Source organism: Ornithodoros turicata, chromosome 1 (genome assembly GCF_037126465.1).
Source record: "Ornithodoros turicata isolate Travis chromosome 1, ASM3712646v1, whole genome shotgun sequence".
In the NCBI taxonomy this organism is placed as follows: Eukaryota; Metazoa; Arthropoda; class Arachnida; order Ixodida; family Argasidae; genus Ornithodoros; species Ornithodoros turicata.
Window position 1 is genome coordinate 48,246,493 of NC_088201.1, and position 24,093 is coordinate 48,270,585.

At 44.0% G+C, this 24,093-nt stretch overlaps 2 protein-coding genes across 5 annotated transcripts in view; one reads left to right on the forward strand and one right to left on the reverse strand.

Moving 5' to 3' along the window:
- The first annotated feature begins 340 nt into the window (after positions 1-340).
- Positions 341-1,939, forward strand: LOC135378191 (uncharacterized). Its single transcript, XM_064611129.1, has one exon. The coding sequence runs from the start codon at positions 484-486 to the stop codon at positions 1,780-1,782; it is 1,299 nt and encodes a 432-aa protein (XP_064467199.1). The 5' UTR covers positions 341-483; the 3' UTR covers positions 1,783-1,939.
- LOC135378190 (rhophilin-2-like) overlaps positions 1,644-24,093 on the reverse strand; it is a 107,327-nt gene continuing 84,877 nt past the window's right edge. For 3 of the 4 annotated variants that reach the window (XM_064611125.1, XM_064611127.1, XM_064611128.1), the window contains exons 2-15: positions 18,891-19,006; positions 15,390-15,518; positions 14,373-14,448; positions 14,219-14,296; positions 13,591-13,715; positions 10,736-10,844; positions 10,038-10,187; positions 7,987-8,085; positions 7,705-7,861; positions 7,473-7,589; positions 6,807-7,001; positions 6,221-6,297; positions 5,477-5,626; positions 1,644-3,432 (exon numbers count right to left, since the gene is read on the reverse strand). In XM_064611125.1, coding sequence (XP_064467195.1) covers positions 3,070-3,432; positions 5,477-5,626; positions 6,221-6,297; positions 6,807-7,001; positions 7,473-7,589; positions 7,705-7,861; positions 7,987-8,085; positions 10,038-10,187; positions 10,736-10,844; positions 13,591-13,715; positions 14,219-14,296; positions 14,373-14,448; positions 15,390-15,518; positions 18,891-19,006 — 1,941 coding nt within the window. In that variant the 3' untranslated portion in view covers positions 1,644-3,069. Of the gene's footprint in view, positions 3,433-5,476; positions 5,627-6,220; positions 6,298-6,806; positions 7,002-7,472; positions 7,590-7,704; positions 7,862-7,986; positions 8,086-10,037; positions 10,188-10,735; positions 10,845-13,590; positions 13,716-14,218; positions 14,297-14,372; positions 14,449-15,389; positions 15,519-18,890; positions 19,007-22,592; positions 22,871-24,093 lie in introns of those variants that run through there. The other variant, XM_064611126.1, reaches the window with a different exon arrangement.

The window sequence follows — 24,093 nt, forward strand, 5'->3', positions numbered from 1 at the left end:
CACACACACAGCCACCACCACAACCACTGCGATATCATTAATAATGTGATCAAAGTCAGACCATGGTCATTTCCAGTTTCTTCTATTTCAGACTCAGCAGAGAAATATTAATCACAGAACCTGCGAGCCATGTGCGCTTTCAAATACGAAATATTCGGCCCTCTCGCCTGTCCTCATAACGGAGTGGCAGACTCTGCAAAATGTCAGCGCAAAATCAAAATATCGTAAAGGGCTCTGCAAAATGTCAGAGCCCTCTGCAACTCCGCAAAATATAATGTAAAATGAGGGCGCCCTCCCGGTTTCGTGCCGCGAACTAAAACGAGTGGCGGGCACTGCTGGTTGCGCTGGTTAACCTGGTGCTGGTTAAGCCGTTAAGCGCTTCCGGCTAAAATACGGTTGCGTAAACGAAGACTGTGGATACAGCTACGGCTAACGTTAGGCTAAAGTAGTAGGTCATGGACATTGTCATGGCGCGCGTGGCACATGTGGTACGATTGTGCATCCGAAACTGGAATGCCGAAGCCCGACAAGTGTGACCGTGCACGGGAAGGTGTGCGCTCATTGAGCGCTGTAGCTAAGAATGTTGTGTGCAATGTGTACTTGTACTTTTCTCATCAACGAGAAATGTACCTGCGGGTACTCAATGGCAACGATGTTACCTGCGCATGTTCGATATGCAAAATTGTGTTGCCTTGCGTCTCAAACCCTTGGTCAAGCTTGCCATTTAGAGCTACCGAGCTCGCCACTAATGTCCGGAAGCGACACATATTTCGCATAGCCAAACGAAAGGATGACAGCCTCCAAGAGTTCATCACTCCAGAGAGAGGTTCTGCTCCCACTTTTGCAGAACGTCAACAGGTACGTGAAGCTCTTTCACAGTTTTTTGATCAGAAGAAACACTGGCTCCGAAGTATGAAATTTGCATTGAAAAACGGATACCCGGAAGGACGTTTTGGCTACGTTCTCGAATCACTCGGATTTGTGTTTCGACGCTGGAACGACGTCATGGTGCCAATTGAGCAATGTTCCCTCATTGCGAAACGCGCACGTTACCTCCGAGACGTTCAGGAGGCGCGAGGCCGTGGCACACTTTTTTTTCTTGACATGTGCTGGTTGGATGATAAGCATGTGGTGGCACACAGACCTGAAGATTGCATATGTCCAAGCGCAGCTGTTTTATTTGCTGGGTCCAATGCAAGTGGCACCGCCCCAACATTCGAAATAGTTCCATCTCCTGGCGACGTTCGGGGTTCATTATGTTCTTGGGTGCGCAATCTGGCCGAGAAACTACCTGCTCGTTCCATTGTGGTTATTACTGACTTTACTTGGATGACTGACCCTACAGAGAAGCTACCTTCCGAGATAAGTCCGAAGCAGGAAATAATACAGTGGTTGGAACAACACTCAACACCCTATGACCGCACAAGCAGCAGGTATGAACTGCTTGAACTAGTACTAGAACAAGAAGCAAAGTTATGTGCCCCTCAACTGCAGTCCATCATGGAAAGTGCTGGTCATTCAGTGCTCTTTTTGCCATCTAATGTGCTAGAGTTGAACCCTGTATCCCTTGTATGGCAGTACCTTGAAAGGAGCTTGAAGAAGAATAGCTCTGCAGATCCAGAAACACTCCTAAGTCACATCAATGAGGATATTTGGTACCAGTTTTATTTAAGTGCTGTTGATCTTGAAGAGGCTTACAGAAATGCTGATGGTACGATGTTTCATGCACTGGAACGCATGCCTGTCAATACAGATGCATACAGGGATGAAACATTAGTCTAGTTCTTGTTTTCTTGATGTCAGTTTTTCACACAGCTGTGATACGTAACACCATTTCTGGTATGTACTGTTTATTTTATAGTGTAATGTATGTATGTATGCATAAAAAACTCACACTAAAGTGCACTTCTACATTACAATAAACGTTAGTTTGTATCTACATGTATGTACAAGTTGTTGCTTCACCATGGAAGAAGAAACATTCCCAGGACATGCCGAATGAAATTGTCAAAATGCAATGGGCCCCATTTTTGTCAGTACACAAACATGGCCTTTTAGTAAACATGCTTTCCATTTGAATTCTGTAAATATGCAACTGTCCATGAATGAACTTGCAAGCACCTGAAAAAGCAGAGCCCCTCTGAGGGAGCCATGAGCTTAGCATTATACAGTGCTATTCAAGGTGCAGCTGGAAGACAGCAACTACATGGCATACATGTGTTGCACACTGCAGACTCTGCAACTCAGCTACACAATTCACCAGACAGTACAATTTTCCTCGAGACATTTATTTGTGGACAGTTTGAATATCCATATAATTGGAGGATTAAAGGCTAAAAACTGAAATGTCGAACCAATGTAGTCATCCAAAGGTGCAAAATTTGGGCATGTGGTCACAATAATTCCAAAGACAGGGTGCCATGCACCATCAGTTGACAGAAAGGCAGTAAAAAAAACGTGTACGATGTACAAGGTGTGTTACACAAACATCTGTCATACTTGTTATAATTGAGAAAGTCAACATCTGCTGTACATATATTTTACACTTTAATACTACTGGACACATGTTTGTAGCTTTATAATACATGCTACTATTTCAGTCATCCCAATTGAACTCATGAATAACCAGGTATTGTCTGCTTCCACTTGACCGAACTACTTGAAGTGAATTTTGATGCAACAATGCATGTATCAGTCCTACAACAATGAACAATATACATCGTTAGAGTATTTTACGAAAATAGTAGTAATACGTGGTGTTTACACTCTCTTCACAGAATCAACACGATCTTCCATGTCACCGCAATTCAGTCATGCACAAATTGTTGCATAACTGCCCTGCATCCTTTGTCCCAATTTGTCCTCGTTGTATGCCGAGGATGCTTCCATATGCAGGGTTTGTGCACCGACACATGCAAGATTTGGTTGTAGTGCAGGAATTCCATGTGGGATGCTGTGTCAGTACGTTTGCAGGAGAAAGCACAGAGGAATGTCACATCTACTGCAGTTCACTGTTAAGGCACAATAGTCATTGCACATTGGACGTAGCAATTCACAAGTCCCAGTATCTCAACGTAGCAAAACATTTGCATCGTACGTTGCACTGGGGCGCTCTTTTGACGTTCCACGACGGAAGAAGTTCCACGTTAGCCTCTTGTGTCCATCTTTGCTCTTATTGCTTGCAATTGAGCCATTTGGACTTTGCAGCCGGCTCGAACTTCCAGAACTGCTTACGCCAGAAGATGACGACGAGGAACTTGTGGATGATGCCGGACTCTGACGAAGGTAGGTTCGGTCCATAGGAGTGATGACTCTTACTGTGAGCTCGTGGCCTGCTTCCCGTATCAGCTGCACCACTTCATCGTGCGTTGACCATTTCGTGTCTGTCTTACCAATGGCTACTATGAAGTCGCCTTCCTTTACTCCAGCCAACTGAAATATAATGTGTGCAGAATTTAGAAAGTGACTAACTATACAGGCAGAATTGCGACATGGATACTGATGGATGCATTCAACAGGTATAAGAACAATGCTGTATTAATCTCTAAATGTTCCATTAACTTCTGAAAAAAGTTCTGAAGTTATGGACTGCCAGAAGATTCAGAAGTGTACCTATTTTGCCCATTTGACCTGCTTTGCAAATACTGGAAGCACTTGGGGCACAGTCTTTCTTGTGTTTAGGTAGGTTTATGCAGATGAGTGCCCTTTTAACAGTGCACCATCTGAAAGGCTCAGATCAGAAAACCGGAAGTTTTTGAAAAACAATTTGAAAGCATTACATGTAGCTGAAAAGTACAGTATGGTACTAGTGGCAAATAAGTTGTCACCTTAGCTTTGCGGTCATTTTGGCATTCAACCTGCATGATGTAAACGACCATACTGTTTGCCTTTGCTGAGTTCCTCTTACTGAAGAGAACCTTATCTGATTTCTTCCTCGACTCAATTACTAAAGTGTCTATTCCACATTCATTTTATGTTAGCAATTTGGTGGAGGTTCTTGTATGACTCTCCACAAACCTCTTGTTCCCTACGGCTCCTTCACAGCTGATGACGAGAGAGATCTGAAGCACGGCACAGACTACTAGTAAAATGACCAAAACACGAAGTGACAACACACCTAACACAACAAAAATGCTCGTTTCCTGAACAGTATGTTGCATTTAGAGATCATCTGAACACATCTACAACACTAATGCTGCTCCACCCAAGTGGTGCAGTGTTTAGCAGATATCGTCAAGTTTTAAAAATTTGCAGAGATGTAGAGGCGAATAAGATGAGTGGGGATTGCATGAGACTCCTTATGTAATCCAGGAACTTTGAGTGGCTATGCATGCCGATCATCTTACTTTCATAGGTCCGCAAAATGAAATATGCTATCTATTCTGTTCTGTCGGCACGTCAGAACTCAAAATGTAAAAACTGCAAAAATTTGACACATGGCATATGCTTAGAGGAACTGTGGTATCCAATAATATACAGGGTGTTTCTTTTTATCCGTTACAGAATTTTTATAAAAAAGCTACGAGAGCAGCATAGATGTCGTTTTTGTAGTTTAGTTACATGGCCAGGCAGACATCCCCTCGAAAAAGTATGTAACTACAAGATGAATAATTACCCAAAATTCGTTAATTAACCCTTTAATTAGGGGATTTCAGGCAAAAGCGAGATAGCACAATGAAAGAATATCCCAATTGCAAGCCATTCCACGTTTAAAAAACTCCTGAGACACGCACATGCATTAAGATATCCATCCCCGAATTTTGATATGCCAATGAGCCGAAACTGAAAAAGTGTGCCTGAGGAGCACTTCACCTTTGCCAAGGGAGGCTTATCTGGGCCAGAAAGCAGTTTATCTGGCATGCAGACCAACACCTACTCCAATAATCTCCACCTCTCCAAATCACGTGGCCCTCTGACATAAAATGAGCTATACTCCCCGCGTTCCCGGTCACCGTGGTTTTGCCTCATTTGCATATCAAAATTCCGGCATGGATATCTTAATGCACGCACGTTTCAGGATTTTTTAAACGTGGAATGGTGTTCAACTAGGATACTCTCTCATTCTGCTATCGCGCTTTTGCATGAAATCCCCTAATTAAAAATTGATGAATGAATTTTAGGTAATTATTCATTTTGTAGTTGCATATTTTCTTCGAGAGGATGTCAGTTTGGCCGTATAACCTAAGTGCAAAAACAATATCTATGCTGCTCTCATGGCTTTATAAAAATTCTGTAAAGGATAAAACGAAACGGTATGTAGAGAATCTGCACCTTTTTCACAAAAACTGGAAAGACATGCATTGTCATGACAATAAACTCATGTTTCCACAGCTTCTTGCAGAAAGGTAGACGTCAGTCCTTTGTTGTCGATGTTTAAGCCATACTTTTCCCAGTCTGCACTAAGTAGCTACCTCCGTAACAACTTGAGTGCAGTTGTCCAACAGAAAATTTACAGCATATAGAAAACAGCAGTTACCTCTGCCAAGCTGCAAGGCTCCACACCAGCCACAATTACCGGGGAGTCCCCACGAACACTGAATCCAAAGCTCTCTTGACCTTTCTTTGTGAGATGTACTGCCCTAGCTGCTGACCAATGGTGCCTTGCAGAGAAGATGCTAATGGGGCCCTGTGGAGGAATAAACAAAACCAATTGTGTGCTTATTTCCTTGTGCATACTAGCTTGCATTATATTTATGTTTAATTTTCAAAGCAAAATTATCATAATAAAAGTTATCTCCATACTCAAAAACTAAGCTTCACAGTCTCACAACTCTTAATGCATGAAGCTCAGGTGAGCAAACAGAATACTGATTATCAAGTCGAAATATCTCTAATCCTGTCATATCTACATGTTCTTCCCTGGCCTATGCAGGCGCTATATTGCGTATTCCAGTATTACCTTTTTTGTGAAGGTGTGGATAAAACCCAGCTTGCACAAGCAAGCATTTTTCTCGCAGGCCTCGCTGGACATTGTGTAAATTGCACAAGGCTTAGTTTCTTTTCATGATCTCACAGCTGAGTTCCAAAGGCCAGTATACTTCCTAGTCGTTAATATACATTCCATAAGAGCCATTGTCATTTTATGAATAATGTATGGTGGTTTATAATCCAGAACATGAAATTTGACCATTCAAAATTAGGTGATATTAGTTTAAATGCATTTAAGCTGTCATTCAACTCAAGATATACACTGTATGTCAACACTGCAAGATATACTTACTAGGCCATGGAAGAGATCCTTCACCTTGTACTGTGTGAAGTCTGGTGATGTCAACGTTAACTGGTACTTTGTTGATGCTGAAAAGCAAAAATTTCTATTCATTACTATAATAAGCAGACATATAGAACATGTGATATCAACTAAGTTCTATTTAATAACCTTAGAGCCTTGGTTTTTAGGTTTTAACTGTTTAAAGCCCATTTTGCAAAACCCTGAAAAACACTATTGCATCGCCGTCGCTTGTGGTAAAACCTGGAGAGCCCAGAGAACCACGCAAGCGCGCCAAAATGCAAATTCAACAACCCACATAGGTAATAGAGGCACTGCTAAATGCTTCTGTTCAGCATTGCTGCTCAGCATCTCATGTTTGTCTGGAATGTGAGAAGCCCTTTCTTTTTAATTGCCCATCTGAAAGTGAACTCTTTTGCATGACCTTACCCACTGTCACCCAATTTTCCATTTGCTGCAATAACTCAGCACCAATCTTCGAACAACGTGAAAACCGAAAACGCAAAGGCAGAGATAACCTACACAGCTGCAAAGAGCAAAATAATATTTTTGAAGTAAATGTACAACATTATCTCACCTTGAATTTTAGGTGGGTCGAGAACTTCTTGAAAGTCATCTTCTTGCTCCAGATCAGCATAACGTTGGAGTGCAATGTCGTGGTCTGCTCTTAACCTCCTGAGCAAGTTGTCCACTTGCCGCAACTGCCTGCACATGCGATGAAGTCGCAACGCTTCTTCGTGCAGGAGGAGTGCTTCTCGCAGATGAGCTTTGCCTAACAGATCACAACATAGTGCACACATTACTATAAAGTTCCCAACTCTGCCTCTTGCTTAATTCAGAATCTTCAGAGCATTTCTAAGTACCACCACTTCATCGGGCATTTTCCCCATTGCTCTTCATCGATCAGTGTGCTACGCATAGAATGCTTTACCCATCAGGAAATTTATGCTGCAAACGAAAACTTAATGCAATCTTTCTTCATGCAGGATATCATTACTTATAGGAATTTTTAAGAATATTGCTGTAGCTCTAAATAATAAATGAAATTCGTAATTGATCAAGCTATACAAGCTGTAGTAGAGGGTTTGGCAGTAATAAAATGCAATGCATCATTTATTGAGCTGTACTATGTTGAATATCCTAACTGTCTGCATGCAGCCAACATTTACACAATCCTTACAGAGCTTTACGAAATAGCAAATGTCCTGTGAACATTGCTGTGCAGCATAGTAAAGTATGTCACCTAGTTGTCGTTTATCCTCGGCTGTCTCGGGTACTCTGATGTCAATGCAAGTGCTGTTGGTCTGGTCATGCACATGGAGAAATTCCAGGGATCTTCGCACAGATTCATCGATGTCACCTACATAACGGAAGGAAAACTTTAGTTGGGAGGAAACAACAGATACAGAAACGGACACAGCTAGTACTATATTCAATCAAATGGCAAAAGAAGACGGGGTCAAAGTGAGACTTACTGGAATGGTCTAACAAGCCCACTGCAATGTAGTAGTGAGCTAATGCCTTGTAGTGCTCAGCTTTCACTAAAATGAGGCTGATCCATGAATATGGAACATAATCCTTTACTGGTGGTGTGGACATGAGTTTGTGCAACTGTGTGTAGACTTCTGCAACCTAGAAGTCAAATGTAAAATGACTCCCTTAAGTATAATAGTGACATCAACCTTTCGGAAGTTACGGGCCAGAAGATGCATTTGGCAACATTCAAATAAAAAGGATGTTACGAAAACAATGATTACCTCTGCTGCCTCCTGGCCAACCTCTATGCATGTTGAGATTCCTTGCTTCTCAACATTACTAAGGATAAGCTTTTCAAAGAGGCACTCTCGTGCTTGAGCCTGGAAGTGTAGGTAAAAGGTGAATATCCTATGCCAGAAAAAATCTGCATGGAAAGCATGGAATGCACCGCAAAACACTGATTTGACAAACTGCACACCGGAACCAACATCGCAAAACACCGATCACGAAATGACCCAGATGCAAGCTGACAAGAGAATTTTCAGGAACTTTGTTTTGAAAACACTAATTATTGCGGTACAAGCAAGGAAGAAAAACAGCCTGGTTGCTAACACCTGAACCCACAAAGCCTTGGCCACTGTGCATATCGGCTGTGAAACAACGCCAGCATGGAGAAAACTTTGCGCACATTATGCAGGTGGATACTGCAGTGAATGAAACTTAATGAATGAATGCAGTGAATGAAAATTATAGTGGTGGGATGTTTGAAAGTCAACCCAGTGTTTGTACTCTATCCAATCATTACGAAACCCCTTCTTGTGTGCCCTCTTCCCGGCCTGCCCTAGACCACATCTACTTTCTGGCAAGCCCGAAAAGTGTCAATTTTTATCAACAGCTAAGCAGAAACAGCCATCCCCAAATGACTCATGCCATCATTAATTGAGAACGCAGCCATTACTGGCCCGTACCGACTGCTACCATCCCAACTTCTTGGCTCATCTGCAATCATGCAACCAACGACTCCACTATACACAGTGAACCCCCAGAATGACTGACAGAGAGGGGGAAAAAATGCAATCTTTTTTTTTCCCTGTCTCTACTGAGGGGTTTGGTAGCAGCAGAGGCATGATGAGATTTTGCAAAGCTGCTTGATGAACGACATTAATGACATAATTCCACACTACAAAAATAAACACACCTTAACAACCTTCGTATTGGTGCCCAAGGTTTACTCGAAATCTGTACCTACGTCTACAACCTTGCTAGGTACAGTTGTCAGAGTTCGAGGTAACTCGTTACTGTAACTAAGTTCCTTTTTTTGGTATCTTGTAACTTAACTCGGTACTTTTGCGCCGTGGTAACTTTCAGAGGAACTCGTTCCTTTTTCAGGTAAGTTACTTTTAACTCACTTTTCACTCACGTCCACATATTTTCTTGCTTTCTCTCCAGTTCCTCCATGACATTGTTTTGCCATAAAACGTGATATTCAATCAATGACAGTATTTTATTCAGGAAGTAAGAAGCGCTGCCATTGAAATAAAGCTGAACCATTGTGCGCCCACAGGGAGTAAAGATGCAGAGCGTTCGAATAGACCTCTACCAGAGAAACGTCATCATGACATTGGTAGACAGACTGAAACCGAAACAAATCGGAGGGAGAGGGCTGGGTTCAACGAACGGGCACTTGTTCGCTGCCTCCCATGGAAAGAAAAGTAGGACCTAGGTCGCGTCCCTTTAAGGGACGATATCGTAATCCCCTCAAGACCGTGGCTTTCGGGCACCACCTTGTTCACCTCTAGCTTCGAGCGTAGTTCAATTCTACCAAATTTTGGCGTTGTCGAACACTATGACGTCATTTGTTTACAAACAGGAAGAGGTCTGTTGTTGGACATAAACTAAAACGATCTAAGCGTGTTGCACTCCTCCGCAGGCAACTCAAGGTCTAACTCAACTGCTCACGCGCGCTGCGTAATGCTATTTTGTGTCCGAAGTAACTTAGAAATAACTAGTTCTTTTTTTTAAGTAGCTCAGTAACTGCAAGTTACATTTCAGGCTGAAGAACTTCGTTATTAACTTAGTTACATTTTGCACACGGTAACTTAACTTGTAACAAGTTCTTTTTCATGGGTAACTTCTCAATCTATGACAGTTGTTTACTATATGCAGTATGGAAGTGCAGTGAATTCAGTACAGGTTCTGACCTTTCAGGCCTTTGTACAGCATAACTGAATTGCTTCCACAGTAGTAGTCTATTTAGTCAAAACCATTGCATGGGAATGTTGTAACTGTATTACACTGGTTAAATATTGGAGCAATATGTCACTGAACGTACCAGCATGATGTGTGTGAGTGATTCCAGAGTGTCGCTACTTAGGTCCATGCTTGGAGGCTTACTGAAGTTTTCTCTAATATAGCAGAACATGCCTGCAGCCCTCAAGAAGCTATCCACTGCAGAGTCGATTCCTGAGCTCTTGCTACGATCCTGAAAGTTCCAAATGTCACTGATATATATAAAATCATCATGGCACATGCTGGATTGAAGATGTCTAATTGAAGCATTTCAGAAGACATTTCACAAATATTGCTATATTAAGTACTACATGTACTCACATAATTAATGCACTCTTTTCCTAGAAACATAGTGCCACAGGGAGGGCATGTTCAACAAAAAAAAAAAAATTAAATCTCAACATCCAGGATACCCACAACTGCCATTTTATTCTGGAGCACCTGAGCCTACGCTCTTGAAACAGGCCGAAGATAGGCTTCAATCATGACCTGTATGAGGTCATCCCTTCCATCAAGCAGGAAAGAAACTCCAGTCATCATAAACCTTGACATGCTTACGTACACATGCCTATGGCTATAAAAAATAGAACAATCCTACCCAAAAGGAAAAACATAGGAAGCGACTGATATCTGGTAACAGATAGCTATTACAATAAGTGGTTTAAATTCACAGGATATAAATCAGACATCTGCTAACACTGCTTCAACAAATTTCAGTTTTAAGAACCGGCAGGCACTTACTTGCTTGGCACCTATTTGTGTATAGAGGGCTGCAATGTTGAAGAGAACACTGGCTTTCTCAAAGGCAGCTGTCTTCTGCGTGCTAGGAACTCCTGTGAGGGAGTCAAACCTAGACAGAATGTTTTGAATGTTTGATGTTGCTTTGCATTTCATATATGACCTATATTTCTCAAAATTTATGAAAATATAAGTTTCACCCATTAAATACAGTAATTCACAATGCATAGAGCAATACGTTGTAACTGCAGTCTGAAGGTTTGTAACTATCATGTACTTTAAAGACACATCACAGAAATGTGCAGCCATCCAACTCGCACTTTACTTCAGAGTATATGGCAATTTCCCGAACTTATCTTTGCAAATCTTACATACCATACTTCCTCATTAGTCAGGCAAACTGGAACAATAGTTATTAAAGGGGTTGTGAAGCGATTCTCACAAAGTCTTACAAGATATGACTGTACATTTGCAACTCACTGCACGTTCGAAATCAGGTAATGTATGAAGACTTCAGTCACACTCTCCCAAGTCCTCACAAAGATATTATGCCTTTCGTAGAAATCGATTACGCGCAACTCTGAGCGGGAAGCTGTGAGATGTTTTTACACATGTAAACCAGCTGCTCCTGACCAGCAACTTCACAGTTTGGTGCCACGTCCTGTCTAACCCTGTATTCACACGAGTCAGTTTTCTGCCGGCAGACGCTCAGGCGGCAGGGAACGTCACCGCTCTCTGGTGCCACGTGACCGGCGCTCTCCGCCTCGTCACCACTTTCTGATCTCCAGAGCGGCAGTCGGAGGCAGCCGGATATCTTGTCCTCCCGGCACAGATTCTGACGACCGACAAGCGTCTGCTGCTGGCAGAAGGAGAAGGTGACGCAACGGATACTTGTCGCGCTTGCTTTTTATTTCATCAGGATTGTTCTGTGTGTGTCCCATACAACGGCATTCACTGTACTATGACCAATTCTGAATTGGAACGCCAACAATGCTTGGCTTTACCGCGAAAGTGGTGCAATGACACACCGGCGCAGCAGCTTCGGAACAATTATGCAATATATAGATAGATGTCTACAATGTATTGTTGCATAGGAAGCTTTGTCCCTACGTGAGACGAAACAGACACGGAATACAAAGCATGAATTTTATAAACGCGGATATTTCTTTCGCTGGACAGACGTTGAATACAAATAATCGTTCGCTTGCACGTTTCCAATACATGTCCCAAGCAAGCAATGGCCGATGGCCGACGGTTGGCAAAAGGTCGGATGACAGTTGGCCAACGACTCTTTCGGCCATCCAACGTTGGCGCAGCATTGCATAGTGATAGGCAGAGCGAGGATTGGAAAGCCGTCGGCCAGGGTACAGATCCGTATCAAGAAACGAGCTCGTTGGCCAAGCACTTGCCAAAGCTTTGATCAATCTCGCCTGGGGGAGAGGGAAACGTAGAATGGCCTAGCGCTGCATAAGTTCGACTTTCGATGGACTAAGGGCATTTCTCAAAACTAAAGCAGTAAGAAACAGAAGCATTACCTTCATGGCGAGTTAATATGACAAGCAATTCACCATTTCAGTGTCGTTTGTGTACGCTCCAAATTAAACTTAGACATGCCTCACCCTTCATTTTGACACACAAGCGAACAGGTCTCTCGAATGTGCGGAAGCTCGCGAGACAAGTTATGTATAGTATCTGTTTTTCCTCAGGAAACGTTGTGGGAAATACGAGCAACAAACAAATAATGGTATATCGTTACCTTACGCCGAGAGACAATTGAGTCTGAAAATGAGGGACGCCGCAGGAATGCTTTGGTCTGTATCTTGGCACAAGCTTGGCACAAGCTTGGCACAACGTAGGCTGGCCAATGTTTGGCAAGTCATTGGCCAGGGTACAGATCCGTATCAAGAAACAAGCTTGTTGGCCGATGATGTACCAAGCAAGGCCAGGTAGGCCAGCCTAACTATAGCCTAGCTTGGCCCAACCTTTGTTTGTTGCTTGGAGTATAAAAACATAATAACTGGAAGCTACTCGTCCTACTGAAAGGAAAATAAAATTTGATTTGATTTAATTAAATTAATTATTGACTACCTGTAGTTCGACATCACAGCTTCATCCCCAGTCCATCACTTGTCGGCACGCTGTCGCGCCTATATTGATGCTCATCATCGAGATACGCTTCATTAGTGGGAAATAAAACCGAATGTGACAAGGTCTATTCTCAAAATACTCCGACAGGCGTTTGGGTCATCCACACGGAGATTTGGGTTAATGCTGTTTTACATTCCATAGAGCTTCTTCGGAATCTATTCTTTGGCCCATATCTTGTTCTGTTTCTCACGTGAATGCACTCTGAATCATCCACAAAGAGCCCAAGCGCAATAAGTTTTTTTCTTTAATTGGTCAATCCTACGCTAGACACAATCGAAATGCAGGTGCGAATACAGAAGGGATCGGAAAACTGACAGCCGCCAGGAAAATGACTCGTGTGAATGCTAGAGAACGAGCGGGCGTCTTCAGACGCATAGTGACCTTGTTTATCTCGGATATCCTCTCACTCCTTCCCGACTTGCTGCCGGCAGAAAACTGACTCATGTGAATACAGGGTAATGAATATGTGAAGGCACATTTTGTGCAAATGTAGAGTATCGCCCCTGGCGATGAAACTCCTCACTCATCATCATTCAAATAAATTCAGTTTTTTTGTGCAAATGTTATCACAAAAACGGCATGCTTTAGAGACAAGCAAGACTGTGCGTGAAATATATGAGCTACCATGCTACAAACAGTGAATTATAACTAAGGCTTCTCAACCCATTAAAGCAATCCCCATTATGCCAGCAAGATGACAAAAGTATTACCACTCAAAGAAAATGCCCATGCTGCGGCTTGGAGGGAAAAAACGTCTGTCCACAAAGTATAGCAAGTTGTAGTACTCGAAAAGCAGTTGCACACCTGCTTGGTCCCTCGTGGGTGTTCTTGCAGCCTGAAAATCACTCTGATTAGTCACAAGCTAAACTGTTGTGAGCTTCACCTGGAACACAAAAATTGGAACCTAGCCAGCTCTATCTCAAATTAGACAAAATCATGAATTATAAACATTTGTTCAAATGGCACATGTCTCTGTGCCTGTATTTAAGCTTGTGTTATGGAGTTTTTGCATTGTGCATAATTGTGTGTCACATTAAACCAAATGGCTGAAGACAATGCTGTGACAATGCTATAGTAAGATACTTGTGAATGCAGCACAGCTGCCTCGCTTAACATGCATGATATGCATGCATTTCATTTGACACTGAAAATAGTTGTTTTCATTATATCTATAATAATAATAATAATAATAATAATAATAGAATAAATCTATGTGGTTCGCTCAAAATCTGAACCGAACCTAAAAATCTGAAAAACAGAACCACGACATAGCCCTCATATTAGGATACAACAAGAAACAACCTAAGAATAATAATTTAAAAAAAAATGGTTCTTTACCTGTCTTACATCCATGAACTCCTGAATGGCACTATCATAGGCCATGCTGTCTTCACTGTAGTGCTCCATGATAAAATCCTAATGTAATAATAATTTTAGAAAATGCATTTTGTATGTGGAGTTGCTCTAGCTCTATTTTACATCGCTTGTTTACCTTGAAAGGTTCTTGAAAGTCAATATCTTTTGTTTCCTTCAAACCCAAAGGAATCATTGGCACAAGATGAGATTGGCTGAAAGTAATGACAGAAAATTTAAGTATGCCATGAAGCGATCATTTTACAGAAAGTGTAAAGACTGAACCATTTTTGCACCAACAATAATAAATCACACACAGGATATTGAAAATGATAAAATGCATGAGAGGAAGTTTTGAAACTGCCTCCAATATACAAAAAAGGACAGTTGTTGCAAACAACTATAGGAGCTTAACTACTATAGCTGTTTGCAATATAACTTCTTACAGACATCTAGGACTCAAAACCACACAGTCCAATTACCAGTCAGAAATGCCACCATCACATCCTTCCCAACTACCTTCACTGCAACACATGAAGTGCTGCACAGATACAGAACACACGACACACACACACACACGTCCTCTCATACATGTTTCCCAATCACACTCACACTGACAAACACAATTGAAGCAGGTGGCTTATGTCTCATGTAATGTAGAAGTAGTTGATGTAGTAGTGGCCAATGAAACACTCAATGATGAATGCAACGCTTAAACCTCACACGAGCCAAGCCCACGAGCCAGACTTTCGCGTCCATACAGTGCTCTAGGTCTCACTACGTTTTGTGAATTTCCTCAACTGGATGTATAGCGGGAGAAATCCACGGTAACGACGCTCACCTATTCATTTATACAGTAGCACTGTGTACTTTTCCAGTACCTGAACAATAAGTATGTCAAGCCAGTCCTATAGGCTGTCTTAAGGTTTTGTAGACTTGTACCCAGAGTACACCTTTCCCAACTCATTTACCTCTATAAATTGGTCAACTGCTTTGCTGAGCAGTGCAAAGGAAATCTCATTGCAGTATTTCTAAAGGCATAATTCACTCAAGACTAAGCAACTGCACTCGACTTATTCTCAAAGAAATACCTCTAAATTCCCAGTGCAACTCTGCAGTCCCACCAAGGAACTCCCTCCAAGCAACACAAACTTACTTTTCGCTTTGGTAGATCTGAACAGAGCTGTTGAGTTCAGCCAGCTGCTCCTTGAGCAATTGAAGGTTGGAATTCAGAAAACTCAGCTCCAATGCGACTGTCTCCCGCAACTTCTTGTTGGTAGTGGCTCTGGAAATTTCAATGGCGACAATCAATTCACCATATGCTTAGATGATAAGATATCCTCTTTTACACACTCTTCTACTCTATGCTCAAGCAGCATTCGTGGGATGCTCAGCTTTTACTTTCTGTGCATATCCTGCTCCAGTATCCCTGTCAGGCGTCTCCCATTTAAGTGACCTGGATAAACCACCGCAGGATAGTATGATATTGGAAGGTGCCTTTCCTTTTCTTTCTCTCTGTATGGTATGTGCGAGCCACAGGGTGTCACTACAGTCAAGGAGGAAACTAAGTGGATAGGACATACTTGCTCTTCGATACGTCGCTCCTACCGTTTAATATCACTCACACTTTCGCTCTAAAGCAGACAGGGAGTTGTATGTCTTTTACTGGCAACAAAACTGGACGATCGAGGGGAAAGTGACCATATTCCTTGAAACCCAAGGCAGTGCTGTCAGTCAGCTGTTGCACACTTTTTTATTTTACCTACACCATGTGCTGTTTTCTTCTTTTGTATTTTATTTGGAGCATCTTCGTATAGCTAGATATTACAGGACAACTCTCTCTCCCCACCTCATTTCTTCACTGTCGTCTGCGATGAACGCTCACTAAACGGAGGCCATGCTCCCACCCCACATAGGCAGTTTGATGAACGAAATATGTGCAACCAAGCTTTGCTTTCAACAAAGTCTTCACTACAGAAATGGTTGATTAGGTTCGGACAGATGGACGAAAGGTACGAGCCAGGCGAGGGTCACGTGAAGAACGTACGAAAGTGCTTCAGCCGCAGTTTTTCCCGATTTGGGGTTCGTTGTAGTTGTAGACAAAGCGCCATCCCACAAGCTGGTTGGTCGGACAGCGGGATACGCGACCGCAAAAGCAGGAGGCCTGGTCACTTTCGGTTAAAGGGAAACAGCGTCCTCAGTGTGGTGTATGTGCGTGAGGCCGCGCGCGCGCTAGAACAGACGGCCCTTTTACGGGCCAAGGGCGAGCAGATCATGCTGCGAAATTCCTTGCCGGATTAGCCGAATTGCGCGTTACCTAACACCCCATTCGAGGAGGATGTGAAAGCAGGGTCACACGAAACAAGTTTCGTGTCACCAGACCATTTGTTCTTCGTAAAAATGCGAAATGGACGGAGCTGTTACCGATTTGGAAACGTTTTGAAGATGCAGTTCTGGGTAGCGCCCAGTCCTTGTGATTGGTCTTCCGCCTCGATGCCAATACACTCTTGATAACCCGTGCGGTCGGCCTTCCATTTGATACACTGATATGCCGTGCGCAGCTGTAAAGCAGCCGAAAACAAGCTCACCATTCTGTACAATCGTTAGAAATTTAAATGCAGTCAGAGATGTCGCAAAGCCCAACGACCGCATAAATAGCGTACGAGGGCGTCACACTCTTGCGTTACACGTATACAGGATGTTTGCTCTAACGTGTCCAGAAATTTTATTTAGAGCGAGCGATAAAAGAGAAACGAGCGCTACTTTTCAGCTACTTGACTAAGAAACAGGTGCTACTAGTGAAGCAGTATCTGTTTCTTACTCAAGTAGCAGAAAAGTACCACTTGCTTTTCTTTTATCGCTCGCTTTAAATATAATTTCTGGACACGTTAGCGCAAACACCCTGTACAATGTCCCGTAGTTGGCGTTGCACACAGGTATACTGCGACATTCAACAGCCTTCCTGCACGTGGATCGGGCGCGTGCCAATACCAGTGTATTTTCCGTAAAAAAGTAAGGACACTAGCGTAAGCTGAAGCGCCATTTTAAGCCGTCGCACACAACTATGGGCACTTTCGTGCTACCCGCTAACCTCGGAACTTTCTGATTATGCCCTCGAAACGGTACACACACACTGCAGCACAGCGCACGCCCATAACCTGAGGGTGTAAAAGAGAGATCAAAGTATCCCGGTCGTTTCTCCTCACGGATCCAAAAGTACCCACATGTTTACTAAGACATACACAAGTCGAAGTCCACAAGTGATAGCAGACCTGTTCGCCTTTCCCAGGAGCCGACACTCGACCCACTTTCGGCAGAGTTCGACGAACGTCTTTCATTTTCAGGGTCGGCCATCGGACGCCACTAATGAATCGAGTTATTAGTGAAAATATGCCGCACTCGACCCGCGCGGACGTCGTCCAACGAGGTCGGTCACTCCTTTCAGTACGTTCGTCCTCCAAAGCAGCCTAGGAGCGGCTACTTAAAAATGCAGCGTCACGATACGCCTTTGATCAAAACAGAAAAGAGAAGCAGCTAGCTCCATTTTTCCGCATCACACCTTCGAGAGAATGCAACCCCTGAGCGCGGAGTTTCGAGGTTACTTTTCCCGATACGACGAACGTTGCACACGAGAAACATAATCCCGTTAATAACAATAACAACAACAATAATAATAATAATAATAATAATAATAATAATAATAATAATAATAATAATAATAATAATAATAATAATAATAATAATGAGAGAGAGAGAGGGGGGGGGAGAGAAGAAAAACTGTACTCGCCAGGAACGTTGAGTGCTTACGTCGCGGGACAAGTGTAATCGGAAGCGGGTGCTCTGCGGGTCAATTTTACGCCCATTCGGGAGCCCTTTACGGATCTTGGGGGCTAGTGGACACCACTGAGCTATGGGGGACAACAACAACAACTTTATTTTTAAGATGATGAATGGGGAGTTTCATCGCCAGGGGCGACACTCTACCCCATTGCTGATGGTGATGTGAGGAAGGAAATAATAAGCCCCTTCACAATAAGGATCGAAGTCCTATGGTGTGCAAAAATGTCAAAAGAGCTTTGAGGGCACAAGGTTGGTGGGCTGGATTTGGCCAGGCAACTTTGAGACGATATGGACCGCGCGGGACAGTACCCACAAGAACCGGGAATTTTCCCAGCACCCCCCCCCCCCAAAAAAAAAACTGTCAGAAATGCGAAAAACCATTGGTGTCCCCCCCCCCCCCCGGTACACCAACCCCTACCCTAAAAGAACAGGAAAAAAAAAAGGAAGAGAATCCTGGGAACCTTCCTGCCATAAGACTCGCCACGTATATGGGTACGTTGTAGGGCTGTGTGATCAGAGCTGTGGCTCAAGACCTTTGGCGAAATTTCGGATGTCGCCTTCGAACTCATGGTGGATTATCCCGCGGCAACGATCGCAAATGCGATCAATCTGGCTCATTGGTAACCCGGTTTCGAGAAAGGTCGTGTTGCGAAGAGAGCGACGATGAGACGCGGGATAAGGCAGGCGACCCAGATGGAGCGACACATGTTACGCAAAGCACGAGAATGCGCAATCGTTAATCGAAGTCGACCTCACACGGATATCACACGTTGACAAACTCGCGTGGTACTTCAATAAAAAAATATACTGTGCTCACTTGAAGAGCTTCTCTGCCCCATTGCGCATCATCATCTGTTTGGTGATCTCGTGGTTGATCTTGGAACGGCGGTACTGTAGCTTCCCGCGGCATGTAGCTGCGCGAGGGTCCGATCCCTACAGGAGAAAAAAATCCAAATGTTACTGCCAACCATACAAAGTCCTTCGTTAGGATCCCAATATGCAAACACTTTTTATAAGATCGATGTCGCAATCGACACGCACTGCGACAGCTTTTCTTTTTGTTATTATCCGTCGAACAGCGCATGACCACACCTGTCTCTACTGAAGAGATGCGAATTGCACACGGCAAAATATGTTCCGTGAACAAACGTGCCGTTACCGCTCTGTGAGCGCATGATCCGGCCGTAGCGTCAACGCAACAAACTGTTTCCCATCTTCTTGAACGAAAAATAAACGGGGCTCTTTACAGCAGCTCCGAAGGATATCCGCTTTGGAAATCAAAACCCACGAACTCTTCACGCTCCATTGCGCATAGCGGCCACTTCGTGACCAAATCCGATCAGCCACTTCGCTCGGTAGGTTCCTTGCACACCAACAATAGACACAGAGTCCGTTTATCCGTTCAATTGGCACGAAACAGATGCTATCCCCAGATCGTTCGATTTCTTGGGCGCTTTTGTTCGTTTTTATACGGGATAACACACTCTTATTCTTTCATCCTCTACTTGTATTCCATTCGAGTCTTTCGAACCACAGTATTGAGAGATGTTTTGAGAAGCTCGAACACAGAAAAAAAAAAAAAATAAATAAATAAAATCTGGAGCGCTTCGAAAAAGTATGGGGACGCGGCATGGGAGAAAATAATGACTTAGAGGTGGGCTTTTAACAAAGGCAAGAGTTCAAAGCGATGGTTGTCCGAGAGTCTGGCCCATCCGCAATACACATGGGACACGCACACACATACAAAACAAAGCAGCCCTAAAGATGCACAGCAAATATAATTTGTGTTGTAGTACTAATCCAGAAGACGCGCCTACTAGCTTTCGAGCAGTCGATAATGGTCAAGCAGGAACGCAAGCTTCAGGAGTGCCGGCAATGGGGAAATGCTTCGAGGAACGAAATCAACTCGAGACATCGGCTCGCCTCAGTCAGGGCCGGCGTCTACGGGGGGAACTGCCTCGCCTGAACACCCCTAAAGGGGCGCAAAAGGCCGCTATCGGGGAGCAAATTTTCCACTGGTCCCCCCGGAGGCGAAAAGTAGACGCCGGTACTGGCCTCAGTGTTTTTATCCCGATTGCTACTTCCTCATTCAGATTTTACGAACGCATGTTTTTCAACCCAGTCCTCACGAGCATAGCGCGTCACAAACATCTTGTGTTAAGATTAAGATAATGGTGTGGTGGTTCCGGAAGCGAGAATGTATCAAAGTGCGAAGGCTGTTGTTCAAAACGACAGTAATGTATCTGGCAGATGATTCCTAACGCCCGCGCTTTCTCGTGTCGCCCCAAGCAGCACGATGTACTGAAAGTCGAGTGCAATGGGGGTGGACGGTATGTGTCTTATCAACTTTATTTAGTTTCACGAGTCTGTTCAAGGCCTTCCACCTACCCCTCCACCCCTATTGCACTTGACTTTCAGTACACTGTGCTGTCTGGGGCATTACCGAACATGATTGTACATCGCATCATCGAGCAGCCCATTGTTGGGAGCAGCGCAACCAGAGCAACGGTAGAGAATATGAGAACGGGTCAAGTAGCACGGGTCAACGCAGACGATCTCTTATGCGGAAATATAACCACAGAATGCAAAAAACAGAAGACTGGATCTGATACAACAAGAAAGATTAAGCAATGGAGGCTGGCACACAAACAGAGGAGCACGGTATCGTACTGGACAAGCAACCAATGATATGCGAGCTCCATTCCCGAAGCAGTCTGGTTCTTTCGACGATTGTCTTATTTCAATCTTCCATCAACAAAAGATAGCCCGCACATCCCCACTCAAAATGATAAACAGAAATCTTAGGAAAAGTTCAACCTAGAGATTTATCCATGCGTTCGCCACACATCGTCTGCATGTCGTATAGATCAGACACGCCATCCTGCGCACATATGCATATGGGTACACTCTTAAAAATGAACTTCACCACATAACACGCTCCTAGCCAACCATAATCTCGAATGATATCGTTATCTGCCCTGATTTGTTGAAAACGGGAGGCGTACGCCTTTTTTGTGACACCTCCCAAGCAGCAAAATGTACTGAAAGTCGAGTGCAATAGGGGTGGACGGGTAGGTGGAAGGCCTTGAACAGACTGATGAAACTAAAGACCATTGATAAGACACATACCGTCCACCCCTATTGCACTCGACTTTCAGTACATTGTGCTGCTTGGGTTATGCTGTTCATAATTGTAAAAAAAAAAAAAAAAAAATGCGTACGCCTCACGTATTCAACAAATCAGTGCAGATAACGATATCATTCGAGATGATGTTTGGCTAGGAGTGTGCTATGCGGTGAAGTTCATTTCTAAGAGTGTACCCCTCGCGTTCGTATACGGTAAAGAGACGGACCACCGAAGCAAAGAACGAAACAATATCTTTCTCTTTTAGATTTTGATTGGCCTGCGATAAACGGCCAATACACTGCTCATATATCCCCACCTAAATACACTGCTCATGCCATGAAAGAGTTTGAGGAACGTGCCCCTTGAGTGGCGGTGTCCGTAGCAGACGTATCTTTCATAGCCAATCAGATCACGTTTCGCAATTGCGTCACAGGACCGGGAGACTCCTCGGCCTCTGATGACGAATTCCGCTGGTCGTTTTCGTGCAGCGCAGTGTAGTGTAGTGTAGCTTGCAGGTGTAGGTTCAGTGTAGAAACGAACGAAGAGCGAACGGAACGAACAATGAAAGCAACGCCATAAGCTTTGAGCCACTTGGCCTATGGCTGAACTTTTAGAGTGCTATTACAAAATTAATTCCACCGTGGTTACGAAAGTTTCGCCTATATTTTGCGCAGTTAGTCGCGACAGGCAGCTCGATGAACTAAGCAGAAGTTGCAGAAATTCTGAACGTCAGTTCGCGCTTTTGAGGCAGCTCTTTCATTGACCTTCGACTGGTTGATACGCAAAAGCCTACACGCGGAGAGCTGCGACGCATGATTCATAGACAAACACCTGTTTGCGTGGAACGCGTCGAACCGCATCTACAAAGAGAGAAGGCAGCAAATTGTCAGACGCGCCCTTCCTTGTAGATGCTCGTCAACGGCTCTTTCCACGCACTAGGAATGTTCAAGACATGTTTAAGTGGGAGAGAATATAGAATTCAAACTTTTAGAAGCACCTCAACGCATTCTCAAGCACCGCTGTCTGTACATTCCTACCTCTTTCTCTGCACAGCGGATGGTTTTTACGACACACTTGCGAAGTTTTATTAGCGAGTGTCTTCGCTGGGTCTCAGAACCTCCCTATTTGGACGTCGTATTACATTGAACACGGAACTTTCAACTCTTCGTAGATGGCCAGCTCAGTATGTCCTCACTTTCGAGCTACATCTTCATACAAAGGTGCGAGATACAAATAAACAAAAGCGAAGCCAACACCACCACCGACCCACATCGCAGTTGTGACTATGTCATCGGTGTACAGAACTTTCTCCGACGTTACCATACATCGATCTGAATCACAACGGCGGCACATGCAATGGGACCTACGTTATTAATGTAAGACCATATTCACCTGTTTGAGTCCAAGTATCAAATTGTTCAAATTATCCATCCATTCTTCCACGTGCTTAACACCGACATCCATCTTTTATGACCGCGCGCGCACCAAGCACCGAAATTCATAAACGTTGCCGAGTGAGCGGCATCGAGGTCTCGCCACGTTTCGTGCACTTCACTGGCGAAGGAAAACGAACGAGCGGGTGTTACACCCGCGGAATATCCGCAGTTAGTCCGATACGTTAGCGAACGCCTCAAGCAGACGATGACCAGTCGGCAGCAGACGCGCAAGTGCCTTGCTGCAGACGACATCAACCGAAAGCGGTTTGCTCTCGTGACCCAAATAGAACCCCCTCTGCCTTCTATCACTGCAGTGAATAAGCGCTGTCTCTCCTCGTGCTGAGATATGCTTAAAAAAAACGTTCTTGAAACGTATAAAAAATGCTCTGGTCGCCGCAAAACAAATATCGTAAGCGACAACTGTAAGAGTTCCTTGTGACGAAACGGGTTTTCGCAGATGGGAGCTTTTTACCGGTACGTGTATTCAGCAAACCGTGTTTATCGAAACATCCTCGCTCGCTGCAAGTGTTTCTAGGATAGAGCTCTGGGTACGTACACATGTACACAACGTTAAAAAAAATGTGGCTCAGACGGTGACGAGGGAGAATAAATAATGAACGAGTGATGCTTTTACTTAATGGCTCAGCAACAGGACGAACGAGCGCGACTTCAGTGGAAAGTATAACGTTAGTAGTTTATCCGAACGAATTGAAAAGTTATCTACACAACTCTACGGAGCACAGATAACATAACGCCTCGGAAGACCCTCCGCCGAAACGTCCACTACCTCCTGGAACACTACTGGACGGTTGGTGCAGCTAAAACGTGTAGCCTTTCCTATTTAGCCAGTCTAACAGCTGGTAGACTACAGAAGGCCTGGATTGAATGGAGGCCTGAACAAACATTTGATATTGACCCTCGGCAGAAAAACCATCACAAATACCTCTTCACGGTACCAGCTGCAATTTAACACGCAGCTGTTCTATTTCGTGCAACTAGTTGGTCGCAACACGCTACCGACAAAACTGACAGCCTACAAACGTTACCGAACCCATGGACGGCAGTACCCCAGCAGTCGGAAATAACCTCTAAAAGTGCGCGAGGTTTTAGCAGATGAGAAGATGTGCGGTCAACCACGAAGCGGTCCTTACGAAACCTGCGCAAAGGACCTCACGATACGCACATAAAGCAGAGCTGGCAAAGCTGACGATTGGAGTACCAACGTTAAGCTTGTAAGCGAGACGTCGTGAAGCGGCAGCGCGTGCGTAAGGCACACGAAGCAACCGTTCACGAACGGGAGCTTTGCGTGACCAATATTGACGTTTGCAGAGAAGACCCTCTATTTCAAATGCGCCTCAGCTGTACGTTTCCTTGCGTCCTCGTGTTCTTCGAGTCAGAGAGCAAGTGAATCCTCATAACGCAAAATGGAAAATTGTAAAAGATAACCTGTCGTGGAA